This window comes from Colius striatus, chromosome Z (genome assembly GCF_028858725.1).
Source record: "Colius striatus isolate bColStr4 chromosome Z, bColStr4.1.hap1, whole genome shotgun sequence".
NCBI classification, from domain to species: Eukaryota; Metazoa; Chordata; class Aves; order Coliiformes; family Coliidae; genus Colius; species Colius striatus.
In genome coordinates, this window is record NC_084790.1 from 31893904 (window position 1) to 31917579 (window position 23676).

A 23676-nucleotide genomic window follows, 5' to 3' on the forward strand; every position below is an offset into this window, starting at 1 on the left:
AGAGGCAGAAGAATTCTGATAGTAATAACACCCTAATAGCACAAAAAAGATTTCACATATCTTACAGACATAATACGAAGTCTGAACATGTTTTGTTCATGAGTTTAAAGGAAAGAATACTCAACATGTCTAGCCGATACCAAACTCTATGTCATGCTATAAGGAATAACTTGACATTCATAAACACACAGAAAAAATACCAAGGCAGAAAAGTTCTAAAAATACTAAAAAGTACCACTGATTTTTTTCAGCCTTTGAAAAATATTTCTTATAATTAAAAAAAGCCTAATAAAGTAATTAAATATCAGAGTATGAAATAGTTTAGTTAGATCCTCTCTGAAACTCAATTTCCTATAGTACATGCCATAGATGATAAAGGTATGGTCAAGATGCACACCAAAGATACTAAAAGTCTCCCCAAACTGCTTTTTAGGCTCTAGGAGCTGTTTCACCATGTAGCAGCATACAGTAACTTGCTGACGAGTGCTACAGTACTAGATTTTATCTGTATATGTAGATTAGCCAATCGTAACTTACATGTATCTCATTATCCTGAATATGAATTTCAAAAGGTGAATTTTCGTTGAGGCAAAGTGTGTTTCAAGTGATACACTTGCTGAACTCCAAAACACCCATCTTTCAGCTTAGTCTCTTTCCTAGGATGCCGTCTAGCATTTAGAATGCTTTCTTTTTTCTTGAGTTTTATACTCAAGGAAAACAAGCTCCAAAGCTGTTAACGGTACCTTGCGTTACTCAAGTAAAGCACAAAGAGATTGCATTAGCTCATCTAGGAAATCAGCAAAGTCACTACATGGCTCAGGATGTAAGGCAAAGTTGTCCAAACTTCACAAATTGCAGATTTCAGACATTATTGGGAAGAGAAGAAGAAATGTCCCTTTATCTGTTACAATGATAAAGCTATTTTCTTCTTCAAACACTAATCATCACAGGATTAGTGAAAAAAATTACTTTGGGCATTAGCTATTGAAGGCTGGTGGCATTTCTTCACCAGGTGGAAAGAACTAGTTACAGGTACATGACTCATGTCACAGATATGGATAGTTTCCAGCTGAGGAAATAAAATCACATCCCTTACCTCTTTAATTTTTCTCTATCTGGAAGAATATCCACTTCAACTCTTCAGGTATGTTCACTGTTTCACATCTATATTGTTTCTAAGGGGATTTTCTCTCAGGTGGCTAACCCTCTGCTCAGTACAGAGCTTAAGAACACCAAGGATGGACTTTAAAGCTTGCTTATCATGGAATTCTAAAGACCACACGATACATGCATAAACTTTGTACTATTATATTCAACACACCACTTATTATAATGAAAGAAAGGTAACTTTTAACAGTGACTAGGTCAAAAAATTTATAATGTCACATGTTGAAAAAAAAAACTTCCTGTAACTTATAAAAATAATATATAATCACATCTGACTTAGAAATTTTAAAACTTAAGGCTAAGGTTTTCAATCATTACATGACACATAGAATTTGCATGTGCCATTACTGGGACTGGCAGGATCTAGGCATAATTTCTCCCATCCTTTCCACTCAAGTTGAAAATCACATGGCATTACGGTAATATATCAAGTTGGGAATACATTACGTTTTCTTAAAACATCAGGAGAAAAAGCTGTCCAGTTCATCTGGTTTTGAACATGTACGGCACTGAAGAAATTTGAAGACTGTTATAGATTGCAGTGATAGTACTCACTCCAGCAGTACTATAAATGAGAAAAAAGAAAATGAGGAGCCTCAGAGAAACCTCGCCATATGGGAGGAAAACTCTGAGTCTACCGAATATGCTTTACATGAGGGGATACCAGACTACAGTCATCTAGAAAAGCACACTGAATTGCAGAACAAAGCTCAGCTGGTACAGATCTCTCCAACTTCTAGAAGCCCTTTGAGTGAACCTGTTTATGACAAGGAAAGTACTAATTATCCATCTGCAGAAAGCACCCCAAAGCAACTTTTGATTTTACAGCAAAACGTTCACCCATACCTTGCAGAGCCTGAGGTGACAAAGAAAAGGAGAGGGTCAGTAATGACTGTCATAACTGGAGAACGAAGACTCATCCAGGGTGACAGTAAGTTGATACCTGATTGTTTTGGCTCTGCAATGGGAAAAGAGACTAAACTTCCCTGTAGTATAGAAGAAAAATCCTTGCTGTCAGATACTGAGGAGCATGACATAAATAACGAATCAGAAAGCTTTTATGACATACAAGACCTATCTGGGTACATCAGCATTGAATCTGATTCCCAGAATGATTCAGCACAAGCTGCCATATTACCTACCTCTTCAGCATACACAGAAAAGAAAGAGAATTTCATAAAACTTTCAAATGCCAAAGAGAACTTTTGCAGTAAACGGTCAACTGACGATAGCTTAAGGAAGGAGCCTGGAGTTCATGAGCTACCTCAGTTAGCCAAATCCAACTCCAATGAAGCTGAGATAAAGATTGAAATGGAAGAAGATTTTCATCAGAATGCAGATATTGCCCCATCATCAGTAAAACAGATTAGTCAGAAAGGTAAGTGTTATAAGACTTCTGAACTTAATTAGAAATTAATTACGAAGAGATGATACTGGTATGCATGGCCACTTGGTTATAATATGCAGTTATGATGTTGAGGATCCTGGGAGACATCTTGTAGAGCCAAGTAACTTAAATAATTTTTTTAAAAAAACAAACAAACAAAAAAACCCCACCAACAAAAAAAACCAAAGAAAGTTTTAAAGTAGCTTTGCTCAAGAAGTGCGTTTCCTACATTAAACAGTCAACACACGCTCTCCTGAGAGAAGCAGACACCGAAACAGGAAGGGATTTTTGTAGTTGCTGTGTGGCATGAACACAGAGCTATAGCCAGTGTTTAAAGGTAAACACATTAAGTCTGTGTTTGGAATATATGTGATCTAAGCAAATGCTGAATTCTCAGTACAACTCAGTCCTAACTCTGCCTGAGCCTTTACATGTCATGGGATGACGACAGTGGATCACTTAACCTTCTTCACGCTTTAAGTAGTTAAGAAAACTGCATGAAAAACAATTATTTTTAATAGCTAATCTCTTACAAAAAATCTTGTCTTCCCGTCTTTAAACAAGGGGCAATGAGTATAAGCTGGAACATAAAAGGTTCCAAAGAAATATAAGGAAGAATTTTTTCACAGTGAGGGTAATGGAGCATTGGAACAGGCTGCCCAGATGGGTTGTGGAGTTTCCTTCTCTGAGGACATTCAAAACCCACCTGGACAAGTTTCTGCGTGACCTAGTCTAGGTGGTCCTGCTCTGACAGGGGAGTTGGACTAGATGATTTTTCCATGTCCCTTCCCAACCCTTAACATTCTATGATTCTGTGATTTTGTGATCTGTAATCTCAAAAGAGTAAATCCAGAAATAAATATAAATATTTGAAGTTTTGAAACTCATTAATATAAATCAACATCCCCTTGCAACATGGGAATACCAACCTGCTTAGTGAAGACATTGGACAAAAGGGGTAATGTGAGACTTCCTGTGCTTAGTAATTCATTGGTACTGGAAAAGAGATATAGCATCTTTTTACAAAGAGTGAGAGCATCTGGAACAAAGGAGAAAACAGAGGCAAATGTTAGTAGAATGGGGGAAAGTTGCCCAGGAGATTTAGATGTCTGCTGGTGTTGTGGGAACTTAAGTATTATCATTGGGCCAAGGACTCATGCAGAAGGTACTGCAAGGACGCTACAAGAAGTCTTGACCCTCAGCAGTAGTCATCTGCCCTCGTAAAGGGGCTCAATGTCATGGAATTGTGATGAAGATCTGTCTGGAGACAGAAAGAGGCTATTGAACTGAGAAAGCATTTACACAATCCTTCAGGGAGCCTGTTAAGGTTGGACCCACTGTCTCCCTATGTGCCCTGGCCAGTGGGTACAGTTGCATTTTCTGAATGGAATCTAACACACAGTCTGTTATCCAATTGCTTTTTTAGCTAAAATAGAAAGAAACTTAAATGTAGAAAGGTATATCCTCTTTTTACCTGCATATCTGTCTTGCATTAATCTTCAAATAGTATCTTGTATATCTGTATACTCACCACTTCAAAATTTTATGAGAATATCCGTGAGCAATTTACATGTTTCTATATGAAAATGGTGCCATACAAATGGCTATGTAGGTATTTAACTACAGACAGAACTAACACGAGGTAATCACATGTATTTTTCTCTGCATGAAGACCTCAATTAGTCTAAATTATATAGTTTATTAGTATTTTCCATATTTGATATTTTTAGTTCTGTATCTGTTTAGGTTCTTCCTGTATTTTGAATATGGAATTTTTAAACAGTATATAGGACAGCTTAAGCTGTCCTATGCATTCCTCACAAACAACATTTGCTTATAATTTAGACTTGAAATCAGAAATGAACAAAACCAGAAAGCTACCTTTGATGAAAGACACCAGAGCGAGTGACAGTTCCCAGGAGGAAGCAATAGACCAGTGGGCCAGAAGACGGAAACAGTTCAAAGACAGTAAAAAATGCAATTCAACTGGAGGAAGCTCCATAAACAGCACAATCACTGAGGGATCGAGTGAGTACTTAAGTTTTATTATCAGATTCTTTCTCCTTCATGTGCTTGACACTCTAACAGGGTTTTCAGCTAAGGAAAATGATCTTCAGCTCATAACCTAAGTCTGTCTTAGTCCTTATTATGAGCAAGCATATTTTATTCAACTGAATTATTTCTTTGTCACTATGAGAGTTAACATCCTCTCTCCCACATATAACCAGGTGTAAAATGTGACTGAAAAAAAAAGTTGATTGTACCATCCTTGTCCATATGCAATAACCGTTAAGAAAAACTCTAAGCATAGCCAAACAGGTTTAAAAATTAACTGCTTAATGAATTTACATTTCATGCAGATGGAGTCCCCAAGAAAGGATTGCACAGTCTAGTAGCAAACATATGTGATACTTCTTACTCTACACTGACTTCCTTTCTGTTTTGCTATTTTAGTAATGTAAGAAGTATTTTGTACAGATGAACAAATCTGTACATCCTTGTAGAAGGGGACTCATGCCTTTTTGAAGCAGTAACTGGACAGCAAGATTCCCTAAACTATCTAATATCATACTAAACATCTATGTTCAGATAACTGTGTCAACGCCTAAGCCTTTAATGCTTGTTAACAAAGCAGCAGGGATTGTTATAAGTTGCTGTGAAAAAGTTCACAAGACAATTTAAGTGACTCATAGATCAAATTTATTAAGCAAGCAGCAAACAAGCAAAACAGCACTGGGCGGCCGGTTGCTCCACCAACGGCACGCGACCCCCCTCCCCCCCGCCCCCCCCCCCCCCCCCCCGTATCAGAGTCCTTTTATACAGTCCTTATCGGTAGGGTGCATCGCTCCCTGGTGTACTCTGCACATGTGTCCGTCTTGTTACTAGGGGATCTTCTTCTGCCTCCTGGTGGTCGTAGGGTGGTCGCTGGGATGAAGTCAGTAGTCTTCCTCTAGTGGCCCGCTCATGAACTCTTCTCTTGGCTCTTATCAGCTCACACACAACCTATTGTACCTCCTATAAGCATCTCAGCCAACTGCACCTGTGCACATTGTAGAAACTTGACGGTTAAAGTTTTACAAGACTTTTACAATGACTTTAAACGGTTCCTTGCACAACTATTCTTTCATGATATGATTAACGAACATGACCTTTTCCATTACAAAGATGTGAATCCTCCTAACCCAAAAATACCAAAGACATTCCAAAGCCAGTATAAAAGAAATCCTAAATTTTTTTAATGTTTTCAAGTATCAGGAGTTTAAAACAATAATGTTCTTATTGTCTGAAACTTCAAGGCCAACATCAGAACTTTTGTCTACTTGGTGCAGGAACAAGGTTTGAGACTCAATTAACGATTTTTGTAAACCAAGCACAAAGCTTAAACAGTCACCAGAGGCCACTGTAGCCAGCAGTTCTATACTCATTTCTCTAGGACTGGTATAGCTTTCTTTTTCCCATTAGGCTTAAGAGCACACATGTTCACTGAAACGGCATCTCCTGGTTTGCCCAGTCACACCAACTTCCCTGTTAACTCTTCTCCCTCACCATAACGTCTCACTTGCTCCACTTTTCTCACATGTATACACACATTCTATTGCTACCTGGCTTTGCTTTCCACCAGCACCATGAAGCAAATCTAAAACACAGTTTGCTTTCCGAAACCAAAGTTTCATGCCTGAAAGACAACATGGCTGTTTTCCTTTTTAACCTGTCAGCTAAGCTGGCCCAGAAGGCACCAGCATCCAGATGACAGCCTGCGGTTTCTACCAGCAGTAGCTTGTTGGTCCGCCTCTGCCCCTGCTCCGCCTCACCCCGGGGCAAAAGGCAGGGCTGAAGGCCAAAATCCAAAGTAATAACCGAAGCGAAGCAATCGCGCCCAGCCCCCGTGTTGGGGTCTTTCGCCACTCCTCTGTGTGGAAACACGGCCCACACACACACAGACACACACAGACACACACAGACACACACAGACACACACAGACACAGACAGACAGACACACAGACAGAGACACAGAGACAGACACAGGGACAGACACAGAGATAAAGACAGACAGAGACAGAGACAGACACACACACATAGACACACAGACAGACACAGACACACAGACACAGACACAGAGACACAGACACAGAGACACAGAGGAGACACAGAGACACAGACACACAGAGACAAACAGACACACACAGACAGACAGACACACCCACACACACACCCCGCCACCCCCCCACCCCACCCCCACACAGTCTCAAGCTCCCACTCAGGGTGAAGAGGCTGAGCTGCAGGGCGGTCCAGCCTCGCCCCCAAGGCCGCGGGAGGAGGTGCTGCAAGACCGTGGGGGCAGGGCCGGCGATAGGCGCCTGCGCGGCCGCCGGCGGCCGTGGAGCTGGGGAAAGGTCAGGTAGTATAATCTCTGGCCCGGTAGAGAGCGCGTCTGTGTGTCGCCGTAAGAAGCCATGGCGGAACGGGCACTGCGGAGCAAAAGCGTTCGCGGATTTCTGCGGGCGCCGGGTGCCAGCAGCGGGCCTGGCGGCCCCGCGGCGGTGTGCAGACGGGGCGGCGAGCCAGCAGCGCGGGCCTCACACAAGTGACCAGAGCGATCTGGTGCTGCGTCGGGGAGGCCTCCGCCTGGTGGTTTGGCCGCTTGCGGCTGTTTGTCATAATCTCCAAAGCATCTCGGTCGCATTTCTTGCGGTGGGGTTTTGTGCCCTTCTGTCTTGCGTGCGTGTGTTTGTTCGGGAAACCAGAAGACGCTTTACACATCCAGAAAAAGCTTCATTTTCGTAGCAAAATCTCTCTTTAAGCCTCTTTAAAATCAATCTTGATTTAGTTAACATTTCACCGATGATCGATTTGGAGATATGTGAGTCTAAGATTTGGTTGGGTATAATAATGTCATACAGTTTGGCATATGACCACTGTATGCCCGTACAGATAATAATGTTGCTTACTTGTGTGGTATTAAATAGAACTATTTTACTTAAATGTCTCTACTAATGGTGGATATGTTTTTAGGCATTCTTGTGTTGCTTTTTTAACATAGTTGACATGATGACAGACTTTGAAAAGAACCCACGTCAGGATGTGATTTCACAGCTGCATCATTTTGCTGCTGTTGGAGACGCAGCCAGAGTGAAAGCATTGCTCAGTTATTCTCCGTCACTTGTCAATGCAGCTACAGATAACGGCTGGACAGCCCTGATGTATGGTGCTAGAAATGGACATCTTGAGGTTGTGCAGGTTCTTCTTGAAGAAGGGTAAGCTGTTTAGTGGATACCATTGAAGAAGCTCTAACATGAATTGCTTTCTGCCCAATTCATCTTGATTTCAGAAAAGTACACTTACCTGATATAGTGTCAGAATTATCAGGGTTAAATGTCAGGAAAATGTACTCTGTTTATAATTGGATCCTATTGTCACGTTATTTTCTCTGTGTTAAAAGTTATGAGCATCCCTAAATTATAACTTTGTTCCCCAAGGGTATATTGTCACTCTTCTCAGAAAACAACAGAGTTAATAAAGTCAGGATCCATATATTTCGCATGGAAAATATTTTAAACTGAAGGGTGAAAGTCAAGTGTTGAGGTTCAACTGAGCTCTACATCAGTCAAGACCAGTCTTTTCCATTCTGCACCTCTAATTACAGAACAAAGCAAGTTAAGTTTATTCTGTGGTTATGAGTACTCTTGGGCAAAGCATTCTACAGCCTACAGTAATCATCCTACCTTTTTTTTGGTTTATTTGTTTTGGTCTTGTCCAGATGCTGTGCCCTGTGCAGTGACTCAGCACGGAGCCTCAGATGAACTACTGTTTTGTACAGTATGTTCCAGCATGCAGAATTATCTCAGTGCCAGATTTGCAGATTGAATCTGTGTACTGAGGAATCTTTTGAGATTTTGGAGAATACATCAGTTGGGTAAAAAGGATAGCAGTTTGTTAAATTAAGTTTACTGTAAAGAAAGAGTGAATATCTGCTTGCAAATATTCTTTTCATCAGGCAGTGAACCAGGCAATGTTCCCTTAGGTAACTGAGGTGATACTATGGCCTTATTCGTCTCAGCTAATGCTTAGTCATAATATTCATTTGGATAAATGCAACTACTGGATATATAAGCATGAATGACTATGAAAGTAACGTCGTGTAACCTCCAGGGATTCATCATAGAAAGCTACTCAGGTCTCTTTTTTAATATTCATACATGCTTGAGAAAAGCTACAGGAAATGTTTGTAGGCCAGGAAAAAAAAGTCTCAGTGATCTGAAGAGTTCAGGCACTGTGTTGGGCCCTGAATAGCAGTTGATCACAGTCTGTATGTTCCTGAACAGACAGACGAGGGAAGACAAAATCAGGACAAAAGTCAATGGCTGTGTTAAGAAATTAAGTAGGAAATTAGGCAAGTTATATAGTCTTTGAGTGATTTTCTTAGCACCAAGAACTTGTAAATTAAGTTTTTAATGCTTTTCTAAAGTGTACTCAAATACCCTCAAAAATTACTGACGTCAATACAAAGTATCAAGTCAAAACAGTCCTACTTGTGGTGCAGTCATGTTGCAGATACACAATTATTTTAGTTAACTTATCATCACAATAAGTAGTCAAGCATTTGTTAAGCACTTGTTAAGTACCTAGTAATAGTTCAATCAATTAGCTAAGCACTTGCAAATAACTCAAACATGTATTGATTAAGTACATATTCATTTGAATCACATAAGGATCAAACTGCAAGAGTTACATACCACACCTGATAGGGACTTGTTACCTTACCTACAAGACCCTGGTGAATGTATTTGTTAGGTTACCTTGGCTGTTACCATAGTTGTTACTAAAACGAAGGGACTGATATCTTTTTTTGAGCAATCACTATAATTATGGAAATTTTGTGTTGGTTGGGAACCAATCAAGGTGAAGAGCAAAATTGATAGATGGACATTTTATGCATGCTTGTGTTGGCAAATGTGATTATTTTGTTTGAGGTGTATAAAAACCCTGAAAATGGTAAGTAATGGTATGGAGGCGCTAACCCAGCCCCCGCCCCCCGCCCCCCCATTTTCTCAGCACTGCATAATAAAGAAGTGCCTGCTTCTTTATTTTTTCGAGGTTTTCCCCCCTACCCTCACTCCCCCGCCCCACCCTGCAATAAGTTTTTCACAACAGTCGTGTGTATCAGCAATGTGGCCCGACAACTACTGTATAATTTGTAGTTCACAGTGGAATTTCTGTGTTACTTATCCACTTGAATGGATTGACAAAATTGACAGAAAAGTACGTTATTTTTGACTTCCCAATCAACTCCAATCTGTTTCAGATACTATTTTTTAAAAAACAGTATTTAAATATGTATCATGAGGGACTGTTTCCTCATCTGTGTCATTTTGCAAACACTTAGAGGTCCACCTCTCCAGGGGACAGCACCACAGTTGTAAAGATGCTACTTTACTCACTAAAAAGAGGTTATTTTCTTGCATCTTAGCTGAATCTCAGATATTTTATTGTACATGTTTTGATGCTGCTTTTGGTAGCTTCTAGAAAGTAATACTAGTTTAACTGCTTTTGATTTTTATTCCTGCTTATTATTCAGAAGATACTTTTAGCCTGGATTTCAAAGTTCCATCTATAAATGATTTCGAGGGACTTTTTTTTATTTTTCCTCTTTTTCATGATGCAATGTGTGAGATTTTAATTACTTCATTACTGTTGTTGTATTGCATGAATGTTGATAAGTGGTGATCTGGAATGCATTAACAAAAATGTGGAATCTGGCCTTAGCAAAAGAAAGTGAAGTATTATGGCTTTTCATTACCATAATTCTAAATATTTATGCTTAAGAGTGGCCCAGTATAGACAGCATGTCTAAAAGTTCTTGCACCTTAATAGAATCAGGTGCATATGCTGTAAGTATAATACAGCATCAGGACTCTTCCTGGTAACCACTGCTGTTTTCTGTCTCTGTAGGTGTGACAGGTCCATCGTTAATAAATCAAGGCAGACAGCTCTGGACATTGCTAAATTTTGGGGATACAAGCACATAGCTAATTTGTTGGCTAATGTGAAGGGTGGTCAGAGACCTAATTTTAAAGAATGTGAAAATTATTTTGGCTTGACACTTCTGGACAGAAGGAGTGATAAAAGAACAGATTCCAAGTGGTTAAGCCAAAAACAAAGCCATCCAACTACAGTGTACATCCTCTTCTCAAATCTAAGTCCTTTGGTTACTTCGAGTGGAGGAATTGAGAGCTCTCAGCAGCCAGAAGTAAAGCTTTGCAGGCTATCATATAAGGATGTGGAGCAGTGGATGAAACAAACTGAAGAAGTCACCTTGGTTTTTCTTGGAGTTGAACTTCAGTTCCACATGAACCTGCTGTCTGCTTGCAATGGAAAAGTTCTGCAAGAAGTTGAGGAGGATGGGTTAGTTGCCTGGTTTGCTCTTAGTGTAAATTCTGCTGAGAAATATAAACAGGAACATGAGGACCACTACTTCCTTCACCCACCAATGCCAGCACTACTGCAGCTGCCTGAAAAAGAAGCTGGTAAGATGCATAAAATGCAGCAGTTATCAGATGTCTTATCAGAAATTTGAGGATTCACCAAGTTATAATGCAAGGACAAACCACTGCAAAGGAATCAGCAACTTTCATTGGCTTTAGAAGTATTTTAAAAGCCTTACAGTGGTTTTGTGAAGAGTTTTGTGTGTAAGAACATGTCTGATCACAAAGGGCTGACATTCACAGTGAGGAGTATTAGGCTGTAAAATCTGTTGATCATAATGACTTTATAAATTGAACTATTTAAATAATAATTCACACATGTTCATGTTTTAAAACGGAAAAAAATCTGTCATCACTGAATTTTCATTACAAAAGATGAAATTAAGTCTTTATTGATGCTTATCTGAAAAGCAAACCACGAGCCAGTGTTGGAAAGTCAAGATCCACAGTGAATAAATGTCATTTTGGACATGTTGTAACAATTTTGCTTTACAGAAGAATGAAGGGCAAGCTTGACTTGCACCTGGAGTTTAAATGGAGCAATGCATTATTATGCATATACCTGTAGTAGCACTGAAATTATCACCTGTAAAAGGTGTGATATATAATTCTGGCACTATTTCCAGACAAAGCAACTTTTGTGAGAAACAAGTTATATTGTTTCTGAATGCATAAGTTGGTCTCTAGCTACCTAGTACTGTGTTCTACTGCAAAGTGCTGTGCTACAAAGATCAGAGTAACTCGTATTGCTCAACTTCTTTGTAACAGATTACAAATCAAGCCGTAGTGTTAACTTTGATTTTTATATTAAGCTTTACTAATTACATTTTCTGTACTGTTACATGAATTAGTATTTGATTTTGTGTATTTTCAATGTGTTCTTTTGAAGGAGTTGTAGCCCAGGCTAGATCTGTTCTAGCATGGCACAGCCACTACCGATTCTGTCCAACATGTGGGAGTGCAACCAAGATTGTAGAAGGGGGTTACAAGAAAACTTGCTTAAAAGAGGATTGTCCCAGCCTCCAAGGTGTTCACAACACATCATATCCAAGAGTTGGTGAGAATATTGTAGCATAAAGTTGGTCAAAAGTGGCTGTCTCGTTTGAACTGTTGTATACATGTAAATCAACCTCTTTTTAGTTATTTCAGCTGCTTACTTCTGTCCCAGGTCTGAAATACTTCTCTCCTGTCAGAGTATGTGTGTCTCAGCTTTGTTTAGGGTTAAGTAGTTCAGGCTTCTCTTTCTTGCAGCAGTCTGTGTCAAAGAATTACTGTGACAATACCAATCTTTATACCAATGAAGTAATAAGAATTAGAAGTTCTAACAACAATACAAAGGGCCATATTTTACTTCTTTTTTTCCCCCCTGTGTATTTTCTCACTGAGTTTGGAATAGCTCTGTATCAAATTTCTGATACAGTCCTCGGTTTCCTGTAGCGCCACTGTATTAGCCATGATCACTGGATTTCACTATTCATTGTCAATTGCAAACTGCCAGGCCTATATACAAGAGTATAAGCTTGTATAGACAGTCTTCCATCACCCCTTTGTTCGTGTGTTGCAAAAGCAGTGTACTGTGTTATTGATGGGGAAATGGAGTGAAAAAAAATTACCCTTTTTCTCTAGGATCATTTGGTGACTCTTGTCACCTTTGCTTTCTCTACACTGTCCTGTCTTCTGCAGTTGAGCTTGAATGTTTTATGTGTGTTCTATTTCTGAATTTAATGTTCTCATACATGCTCTCGATGTATGCTTCTAGTAATGGAAGCAGTTCTGCCATGTTCTCTCTTACGGACTACATTGAAGCTTGCTAAATTATTAGTGGCAGTTTCTCTACAGTGTCTAGTGCAATAAACTTAGAGAAGGAATGGGATTATATAGGAAAGACTGTTGAACCAGCTTTTTCTACTGATGCCTTTGAAGATTTACAGACAGCAACACTGCATATTCTACACTGTGCCATGTGGCGGGTATCTTTGAGCAGGAGAGCAATCTTTGAAATTATTGTTTATAGTTGTTGCTGAATCAGGCATTTTCATACTAAAAATTGTGATGTTTTGGACACTCAAAAAAAAAAAAAAAAAAGAAAAAATAGCAAGAGAAAAAAACCCAAAATGTAGAAGTAGATGAAAAAAAAAAATACCAAAACATTTTGATACTTGAGATCTAGATAACAAGAAAAAAGGGGAAAAGATCATCAATGGAAAGTGTGCAGCAAGGTATGACAAAAAGAATGATACCAATAGGAGAAAATACTAAGCAAGAAAGAAGATACATAAAACAACCGGAAGGGAAAAAGTAGGTAAAAGTGCAGCATCAGATGAGAAGCTAATATCAAAGAGTCAACAAAGTTAAAATGTAAATATTTAGTCAATATTTACATTGCAACTAGTGTATCTGTCTGGTTTTTGGTATTTCGATCAAAAGTACATTCTTCAGACCTATTTGTGTAGAGGTGGTAAATTGTTTTTGCTGCTGTCTGCAGAATTCAGAGCTAGGTGAATATTGCTGATGTATTTAGCAGATTGTGTGCTTTAGTTGCAGGTAATTGATGTCTTGTGTTTCAAGCATTGGCTACTAAACTATTTCTGTAAGCCTCTATGTTACAAAATAAACAGATACCTTTCAGGGGAAAAAAAAAAAAAGTGAAATAACTTGCTCTGGACATCTACACAGTTGTGATATCAGTGACATAAAAGTATCTTATTTGTATTTACATGCATTGGTATCAAATAGGCTGAAATTTATTATTGCTTTTAAGTTACTCAGATGTTTAAATATATTCCTCTTGTGTGTCTTACAGATCCTGTGGTTATAATGCAAGTCATCCATCCAGATGGGAACCACTGCCTTTTAGGTAGGCAGAAGAGGTTTCCTCCGGGAATGTTTACCTGTCTTGCTGGGTTTGTAGAACCTGGTGAGTAATTTCATTTTCCCTTTCCAAATAGTTTTTCTCATGTATCAGTACTGTACATTGAAAATAATATAGAAATATGTTTGATGTTATGTGAAATAAATGTTTTGGATTCCTTTTAGATAAATTGTTACAATAAATGTGCTTGTTTTTTACTTTCCAGCATCTGATTTATGAAAAAAGCAAAAAGCCACTTGAGTAAATATAATTTTAAAATAGTTTTCTCATCATGCAGTCTAAATCACATATTTCATTGAAAAAAACATTTCAAAATATATATAAGGTCCTTTATTTAGTGATATTTAGTAAGGTATTTTAGTATAGGAAAAAAAAGAGTTAAAACATAACTTAAAGCTGATATGAAGTTAAGACTATGCTTACATGTTTAAGGCCTGATTTATTGTATTAAAGAAAAGCAGAAACTATATAATTTTGAATGAAAAGTGAAGAGATAGTTTGCTGTGCTCAGCAGTGATAATTGCAAGGTTAGAATTGTTAGCTGCAGTGTAAATTGTGACAAATTCTCATGTGGCAATTTATCTGTCATGATTTAAACCCAGCATGTGAAACCTTGTGGGCTGGGATTAAAGACACTTTAATAAGACAACGCAAGGAGAGAAGTGAAAATAACAATAAGACTAATAAAAGAATATGTGTAGTGATGGACAATGCAATTTTTCGCCACCTGGAACCCAGTACTGATACCCTTCTGGAGCCATGATCCTTCCTCCCCAGCCAGCTCCCCCAGTTATGAGCATGACATCAGTATGGTATGGAATATCTATCCCCTTGGCTAGCTCAAGTCTGCTGTCCTGGCTGTACCCCCACCCAGCTTGTTTGAAAATTATCCCAGCCAAACCCAGGACAAATCTTAATCACCAGTGAAATTATAGTGTGTAACTATATTCATTAACTATGTTCAGGTGGAGTACGGTGACAGCATGAATAAGTTTATTAGGATATCACTCAAAAAACCTCAAGATGTTTATTTCCTCACTCCTTTGTTTCTTCTGCCAGCCTTGTTATTTTCTTATACTGTATTCAAGTTTATGAGCAAATAAAATAAAAAGTTTATAAAACAAATTTAAGAGTAGCTGATCTTACCATCATTAGCCGAATGTAGCTGAACTAAAATTTCCATCTCTGATGTATGATCTGTCTGCTTTAATAAACCTGTTGTCAGTGGTTACAACAAACTACATGTATGCATATGTAAACCAATGACCATCAACATTCCACATATACATCTTAACAGTTCTCTATGAATGTAAAGTTTTACATTGAAGTTTAAGTTTGGAGAATTTTTATGGCAATGAAGAATGAATCAGGCAAAGTGAACTATACAGTGCAGAAATGTCTTCTTAAGCCTCTGTTTTCTTCCTGTTACAATTTTAAAAGCTGATTTTTAGTATTATATGCTATTATGATTATACTGAAATCCAAACATTAACACCTAAACACACGCTATCTATACATTTCAAAAGTAATTAAAGAAACAATGTATTTCCTACCCAATTTTTTACATTTTAGGTGCAGTAATAATAGTTCGCATGTCTCAAATTATCAATTCAGGAAATAAACATTATGGTGGAAAAATTGTCATTCTTTATTGTCAAAGTTCCATTTTGCTTTGGTAACTAGTTTCTTCTGTATCTTGTGCTTAAGGTCTGTGCCTTGCTCTATGAACTAGATCTCTGTAGATAATTGTCTTGAGCAGTTTCAAATCTTTTGAGTCCATTCAAAACACAGGATGTAACTGCTGCATGGAGTATTTTCATCAGCTGCTTGTTCTTGCCCGTTTTGATTAGGTGAAACAATAGAAGATGCTGTTCGAAGAGAAGTAGAAGAGGAGGCTGGAATCAAAATTGGCCAAGTTCAGTATGTCTCTTGTCAGCCGTGGCCAATGCCCTCCTCCCTGATGATTGGCTGCTTAGCTGTTGCAGTATCTACAGAAATTAAAGTTGACAAGAATGAAATAGAGGATGCCTGCTGGTTCACTAGAGAACAAGTAAAGTTCAATTTAATTTCCTTCTTGTATTAATTAGTCTGTTACTGTATCAGTTCTGGCATGCAATAGATACTTGCCTTTTTCAGAAAGTTGAGTGAGCATGCATACTCCATTTTATCATACTACATTTGTGCTATATTGTAAGTGTAGATTACACACAACTAGAAAGAGGCAGATACTCATGGTAATTTCTGAGTAACTTGCAAGCCCATTTTATGACATTTTTGCCAGTTAACTCTTCACCTCCTTCTTCTCGGATATATCTAAGTTGTTGTTTTTAAACCAATTCCTTAGCAAGCTTGTGCACTTCATTTTGGCAGAAATAGTATTGAATAGCATTCATCATCTGAGTTTCTTCAGACAAGCATGCTATCTGATTTGCTTCAAGGGAGGTGGTTTAGGTAAAAAATGGGAATTTGTTTAAACATCTTTTTTTCTATGTAGTACTTTTTTAATACTGTGGTATCGAATGCAAGTTACTATACATTTAACTTTCCTGACTATTTAAAATATAGTCAGATAAAAGGAAAAAAAAAAATCACCAAAAGAGAGAAATTAAGTGCATGAGTATAAAAGGGAAAGATTGCTTACACAATATAGTCTTCAAAAGTTTTTTCACTGGCTACTTAGAGGTAAAGTTTCAGTAACACGGTACTTCAACTTAGAGCTGCAAGTGTATTGACTCTGTATGTCAACTTGACAAGTTTAGTCACGTACAGTCTTAGCATATTCCTGTCAATGAGAGCATTATTTTAAATGAATACAGCTAGTCACATGCGAGTTGGTCTAGAGTTGGAAATAAACGTATTTCAGAAATATATTAAGCTGAAAGTGTGCTCTCACGTTGCTTGCAATTGCTTCAGAAAACCACAAAACACGTTTTCCTTCTGCGCTGCAGAAGGGAAGAAGGAAATCTCTGGAACAGTGTAGAGCACCATCTGGCGGTCCTTACTGTAAAGAGGTTTCACAGAAGCCTTAAATGTTGTATCAGCAGCCAGTCTCCATGGTTGTAATAAAAAGAAGGCATCTTTTGGGGTATATTTGAGCTCAAAAAATGTCAGAATTCATGCAGAATCGTGTGTGAGTTTTTTCTCTGTATCTATCTATCTGGTAGTGGCTCTTTAATAGCAATAGTAATGATAGACGGATCATCATAATAAGATAATTCCTGCATGAACACAATAATAGATACCGTATAGTCTGTAATATCTTTTAAAGAAAAAATTATCTTTTTACTGCAGGTCATGGAAGTTCTCATTAAAGGAAACCAGCGTTCTTTCTTTGTACCACCAAGTCAAGCTATTGCGCACCAGTTGATAAAGTACTGGATTAGAATGAATGCTAATCTTTAATTCAAATACTTGATATGTTTAAGTTAAAGTACTTCTTCTAGAGAATGCTAAATTAGAAATAAATTAGGACGAATTGTTCAGGTTTTGAGTCTTTCAATTTTGTTCCTGAGCTGTTATGCAAATCTTTGTAGATTTTTTCAGATATGAGTTAGAACTGGCCAACAATACAGTGATTATCCCAAGCAAGCAAGAAACAAATAGGTAACATTGGTACCTTGTTGTGTACAGGCTACTTTTTTGTTTTAAAATCAAATTATTAGGCTTTTTGCTATTATGTCCTTATTGATCCTAGGCAGTGAGTTATTTAAATCTCTGATAATTAGAACTGTAATGTAGGAGAACAGTAGATGAATTAAACAAGACATACTATCTCAAAATGTGCACAAGGTGCTTTTATGGAAATTGAGATGATAAGATTGTTACTATTAAGAATTTTACAGTTTAAATAAATATATTAACCCCAGCTATAAGACTGGGAAAGCAATATATGAGTTGAAATATTTACTTATGTATACATAATGCTACAGTTCAGATTTTTGCCTTAATTTGTTGCGATTTTGAAAAGAATGTTAATATCTTTCAAAGTGGAAGGTTATAAAAGTATACTAGTTTTATTATCAGTATCATTATGTAATGGTTCAGTAGTCTGTGATAATGCAGGCATTGCAGTGATATATAAAGTAATGCAAATGATGTCAAGTAAATGTCATGGTAGTGATAAATATTAACTTATTAGCATATGGTTATTTCTATATTCAGAGTAATTTGAATATTTTTTTAATCAGTGAATTATGTCAGATTTCATAGAATCATTTCAGCTGGAAGAGGCCTTGAAGATCATCAAGTCCAGCCATTGTCCTAGTCCTATCAACCACTAGACCTAACTACAACATCCAACTGTCTGGTGACTTCACCATTTGACAGTGCCTGACAGCCCTTTCAGTAAAGAAATTCTTCTTCATATCCAGCCTGAACATCCCCTAGCACAACTTAAGGCCATTTCCTTTTGTTCTGTTGCTTGATACTAGGGAGAACTGACTAACCCCCACCTCGCTACAGCTTCCTTTCAGGTAGTTGTACTGAGCAATAAGGTCTCCCCTGAGCCTTCTTTTCTCCAGGCTCAACAGCCCCAGATCCCTCAGCTGTTCCTCGTATGAGATGTGCTCCAAATCCTTTACTAGCTTGGTAGCCCACATGGTATCCTTTCCAGCATCTCAATGTCCTTCTTGTATAGAGGGGCCCAAAACTGGACACAGTATCCAAGGTGTGGCCTCACCAAAGCCAAGTACAGGGGAATGATCACCTGCCTTCTCCTGCTGACAACACTGTTCCTGATCCAGGCCAGGATGCCATTGGCCTTCTTGGCCACGTGGGCACACGGCTGGCTCATGTTCAGCTGCTGTTAATCAACACTCCCAGGGCCCTCTCTGCCAGGCAGCTTTCCAGCCACTCCTCCCCAACCCTGTAGCATTGCTAGGGGTTGTTGTGACCCAAGTGCAGGACCTGGCACTTGGCATTATTGAAACTCATGGCACTGGCCTTGACCCAGCCATCCAGCCTATTTAGATCTCTCTATAAAGCTTACCTACCCTCAAGCAGATCAACATTTCCACCCAGCTTGGTGTCATCTGCAAACTTACTAAGGGTGCACTCTATCCCCCAATCCAGATCATTAACAAAGATGTTAAACAGGAGTGGCCCCAGTACTGAGCCCAGGGGGATACTGCTTGTGACTGGCTGACAACTGGATTTAACTCCATTGACCGCAACTCTTTGGACGCAACCATCTAACCAGGTTTTCATCCAGGAAAGTGCATTTGTTTCAAAATGCTTTGCAAACTGGAATCAGTAAAAATGTTATACAAATAATAGTACATTTTTCCATCCAGTATCATACTATGCTTGACAGCTTTTTTTTTTTTTTTCATAGAATCACAGGATGGTAGGGGTTGGAAGGGAGTTTTAGAGATCGTCTAGTCCAACCCCTCTGCTAAATCAGATCCACCTAGGTCACAAAGGAACATGTCCAGGCAGGTTTTGAAATCCTCCAGAGAAGGAGACTCCACACTCTACCTGGTCAGCCTATGGCACTGCTCCGTCACCCTCACAGGAAAGAAGTCTAAATGGAACTTTTTGTTTTCCAGATTTTATCCATTACTCCCTTTCCTATCACTGGACACTACAGAGAAAAGTGCTACCCCACATCTCTTGAATACTTGTGTTAATGAGATCCCCCTCATGCTCCTCCAGGCAGAACAGCCTCAGTTCCTGCAGCCTTTCCTTGGAAGAAAGATGCTCCAGTCCCTTGATCATCTTGTCTGGACCCTCTCTAGAAGTTACCCATCTGTCTTGAGCTGGGGAGCCTAGAACTGGACAGATGAGGCTTCACCAGGGAAGAGTAGAGGGGGAGGTGAACCTGACTTGATCTGCTGGTCACACTCTTCTTGATGCATCCCAGGATGCCATTGGCCTTCTTGGCCACGAGGGCACATTGCTGGCTCATGTTCAGTTTATTATCAACCAGGACTCGAGGTCTCTCTCTGCAGAGCTGTTTTCCAGCAGGTCAACTCCCAGTCTGCACTGGTGCATGGGGTTGTTCCTTCCCAGATGCAGGACTCTGCACTTGTCCTTGTTCAACCTCATGAGGTTCCTCTCTGCCCAACGCTCAAGCCAGCTGTGATCTTGCTGAATGGCAGCGTAGCCTTCTGGTGAATCTCCCAGTCTTCCCAGTTTGGTGTCATCAGTGAACTTGCTCATCCAGGTCATTGATAAAGATGTTGAATAAGATTGCCACCAAAACTGACCACTGTGGAACCCCTGGGTTTCTGTGAAACCCCAACTTGTCTCAGCTCTGTTGATCACAACCCTTTGGGCTCTGTCATTCAGCCAGTTCTTGATCCATCTCACCGTCCACTCATCCAACCCACACTGCCTAGGTTTTTGATGAAGACGTAATGAGGGACAGTGTCAAAAGCCTTGCTGAAGTCAAGGTAGGTGACATCCACTGCTCTCCCCTCATCTAGCCAGCCAGTTATACTCTCATAGAAGGCTATCAGGTTGTTCAATCAGGATTTCCCCTTGATGTTTCTGTGTTGAGTCCCCCTGATAACCGTTTTTTCCTTCACGTGTTCTGAGATGGCATCCAGGATGAGTTGTTCCATCACCTTTCCAAGGATGGAGGTGATACTGGCCAGCTTGTACTTTCCTGGGTCATTCTTCTTGCCTTTTTTTAAGACTAAGAGTGACAATGGCCTTTCTCCAGTCCTCATGCACCTTGCTAGTCCTCCATGAAGGTTCAAAAATGATGGTGAGTGGCTTAGCAATAACATCCGCCAGCTTCCTTAGCACTCATGAGTGCAACCCATCAGGATCCGTAGATCTGTGTGTGTCCAGCTAACCCAACAGGTGTCTAACCTCATCCTCACCCACTAATGGAAAGTCTTCAATTCTCCAGACTATCCTACTATCCTCCACAGTCTGGGCTTCCCAAAGGCTGGCCTTGACAATGAAGACTGAAGCAAAGACTGCATTCAGTCATTCTTCCTTCTCTGCATCCGCTGGCACCAGGTCACCCTCCATGTTCATCAGCGGGTTCACATTCTTCCTAATCATCCTTTTCCTGCTCATCTACCTGAAAAACTCCTTGTTTTCCTTTACAAGGAGTTTTTCCAAGTTTAGTTCCAAAAGGCTTTGGCCTTCCTGGGTTTGACCCTGCATACTCTGGTGATGTTCTTATACTCTTCCCAAGCAACCAGACCCTTTTCTCACCTTACATAGGTTTCTTTCATTTCTTTGAGTAGAATTATAGAATCATAGAATGGTAGGGGTTGGAAGGGACCTTTAGAGATCATCTAGTCAAACCACCCTGCAGAAGCAGGGTAGTTCTTTTTTCATCCATGTAAGGCTCTGCTTCCTTTTCCTGATTTTCTGCTTTTGGGTACACACCGATCTTGGGCTTGGAGGAAGTGTCACTTGAAGATCGACCAGCTTTCCTGGCCACTTCTACCATCTAGAATCCTGTTTTGTTTTGTTTTGTTTTTTAAGGCAATGTATATCAAACTTTAAAGCAAGAACCACTTCTGGCACCTTGAACATCTGACAAATCATTCCATTACTTCATTCTCTCACTTCTTTCAGCTATACCTATGAACGAAGAAAATCATGTTACTTCTTGACCCATCTGGAAATGAGAAGGAAGCAATACTTAAAAAATACTTTTACAGAGAAGGGAAAGTATGAAACCCCCTGAGGGACTACAGCTACCAGCAGGACCGTGTGTTATCAGTGGAATTAATATTTTAAAAAACTTGTGAGGTAGAACAAACCCTTGTTGCAGGTTGTTCATACAAGTAAAGGAGAACATGGACAATGTGCAAGCAGTAAGGGGAGCTAAGCAACACAAGGAATTTTAACTAGTACTGTGATCATTGTACATTAAGAAAGATGAACAAGGAAGAAATGAGGAGCAAATGAAAGAGAGGGGATAAAGGAGAGAGCAATTAAAGGTAGCGTAAAGATAAATAATTTATCACATTGAGATAACTAAAAGCATGTGTAAGATCCATCCTAATGTTAGGTTTTCAGGTAGGAAATTATGGTGGGTTGTTATCATTCTGAAACTCAGAAAAGATTATCTATAACCAGTACTACTGTTGAGAATCAGACTGGTTTTTTAATTGAGAATCTGTATAGATTTTCAATAGTAATAAATTTTTAAAATCAATTTACTCTATAAAAAAGCAGAAAAATAATAGCTTGAAAAATAAAACAACACGTCAATGATCTCTGAGTTTGAGTAATATTTTAGTGATCTTTCAGTTCTAATAACTTATAATGTTGCAACAATTTTTAATATTTTTTTTCTAAACCAACAGTCCTTTTTAAGCTTTCTTTTCTTCTTTCCCTCCCCAACAGAAAAGTCCTTCACAGAGAAGGTAACAAACACCCCTTGTTTAAGAAAACTAATTTGATAATTCTAATCTTTAAGTGAATCTTTTTGTGGCTTTTTAATACTTTATTTGACCTGTTTGTAGGTCATATAATTTAGCTTTATTTTTAAAATATGTATGCGTAGAAATGTTCTGAAGGATAGCTATTGTTTGTAGATTACTTATGAAATATCTAATTGAAGAGTCAAATGCTGTAGCTTTTTAGGAAGTAGAGCAATTGTATTGCTCTAGGTAATGAAAAACATTTAACAAAATAGTATTCCTTGATCTAAAAAATCTAATAGAAAGGGTTTGTTTGTGCTATGTAGTAATGATCTCACTCTCTTCTCCCATGCTTCTAGAGTATTACCACCATAAAAAAAAGTACTCATTACACGTAGATGTACAATGCAGAAAAATCTAGAAATATCTTTTCTCCCAGTTTGCATGTAGGCTAATGAGAATTAACCTCTATTCAGGATATGATTTGTAAATACTCTGATTTTATCTGTTTTTAAATTATAATAATTTACAAATTTTTAGAAATAAATAGATGAGGTGTTTAAACATAAGACAAAATTGATACTACTAACCAAGCTGTAAACTCATGTGATATAATGACATCTCATGTAAGCTCTTGTAAGTATGATACCAATATTGAGATTTTTACAAACTTCTAATTGTTCTCTATCAGCATACTTGTTTTGTGTCGTTTTTCACACTGAATATGTATAAACACATTAAAAATAAAATCATTTCAGTGTTTCATAATGTAGCAGGAACATTATATTTGATGGCTTGTGTAGAAATATTGCCCAGCTGGTACATGATTATCTTGAATTCTACAACCTGTGAAGGAAAAAGGGGTGGATGTCAATGGGATAATTAAAGGTAGACCAGTCATGATGCTTCATGGAATTAAATATACTAATCAGATTCTGAGCTTAGGAGACAGAAATAGAAAAAGAAGTGGAGCAAGGCTGTGAACAGCATTGCTCCGTCTTTTAATTTTAATTAAGTGATCTGATTGATTAAGACTTTTTAGACAAAGCTGACATTTTTGTAAAGCCCCAGGAAGTTATTTTTCTTCTGTGCTTTAACTGTGAAGAGTTCCATAACTACTAGTCCTTTATCACTTCAGTGACTGGAAGAATATTGGTATACGTCGTATTGTTGCTGACTGGGGCTGGCAGTACAGAGTGGGTAAGTCCAAAGGAAAAAAAAAATGAACTCGTTATCTTACTAAGCCTTAGCAATACAGATAGCCCATCCTTCATGAGCTTAGAAAAGCAAACTATTCATAGAGTCCATAATAGCAAGCAAGTATCTGAGGAAAATCAATATTTGGTCATAGTAACAGTAAGTATAGAGTTGTTCTGTTTTTTTTCTTTTTTCCAAGTACCCTGTCAAGTAAGTTCTGTAGATACTAATCACTG

At 38.6% G+C, this 23676-nt stretch overlaps 1 protein-coding gene across 2 annotated transcripts; it reads left to right on the forward strand.

Moving 5' to 3' along the window:
* The first annotated feature begins 6897 nt into the window (after positions 1-6897).
* On the forward strand, positions 6898-22309 carry NUDT12 (nudix hydrolase 12). Of its 2 annotated transcripts, XM_062018466.1 has the most exons (8): positions 6898-6954; positions 7597-7810; positions 10506-11080; positions 11928-12095; positions 13842-13955; positions 15761-15960; positions 17202-17281; positions 22227-22309. In XM_062018466.1, exons 2-8 carry the CDS (start codon positions 7602-7604, stop codon positions 22300-22302), a joined length of 1422 nt encoding a protein of 473 aa, XP_061874450.1. In that variant the 5' UTR covers positions 6898-6954; positions 7597-7601; the 3' UTR covers positions 22303-22309. The 2 variants fall into 2 exon arrangements, with proteins under 2 accessions (XP_061874450.1, XP_061874451.1); XM_062018467.1 differs by lacking the exon at positions 22227-22309 and having other exon boundaries at positions 6910-7810; positions 17202-17689.
* The last annotated feature ends 1367 nt before the right edge of the window (positions 22310-23676 follow it).

Bases quoted from the DNA above. Each gene is read 5' to 3' on its own strand.
- NUDT12 (XM_062018466.1), top strand. From the start codon at position 7,602: ATGATGACAGACTTTGAAAAGAACCCACGTCAGGATGTGATTTCACAG. The intron at 11,081-11,927 runs GTAAGATGCATA...GTTCTTTTGAAG, and splicing joins GCTGCCTGAAAAAGAAGCTG to GAGTTGTAGCCCAGGCTAGA. The intron at 15,961-17,201 runs GTAAAGTTCAAT...TTTTTACTGCAG, and splicing joins GCTGGTTCACTAGAGAACAA to GTCATGGAAGTTCTCATTAA.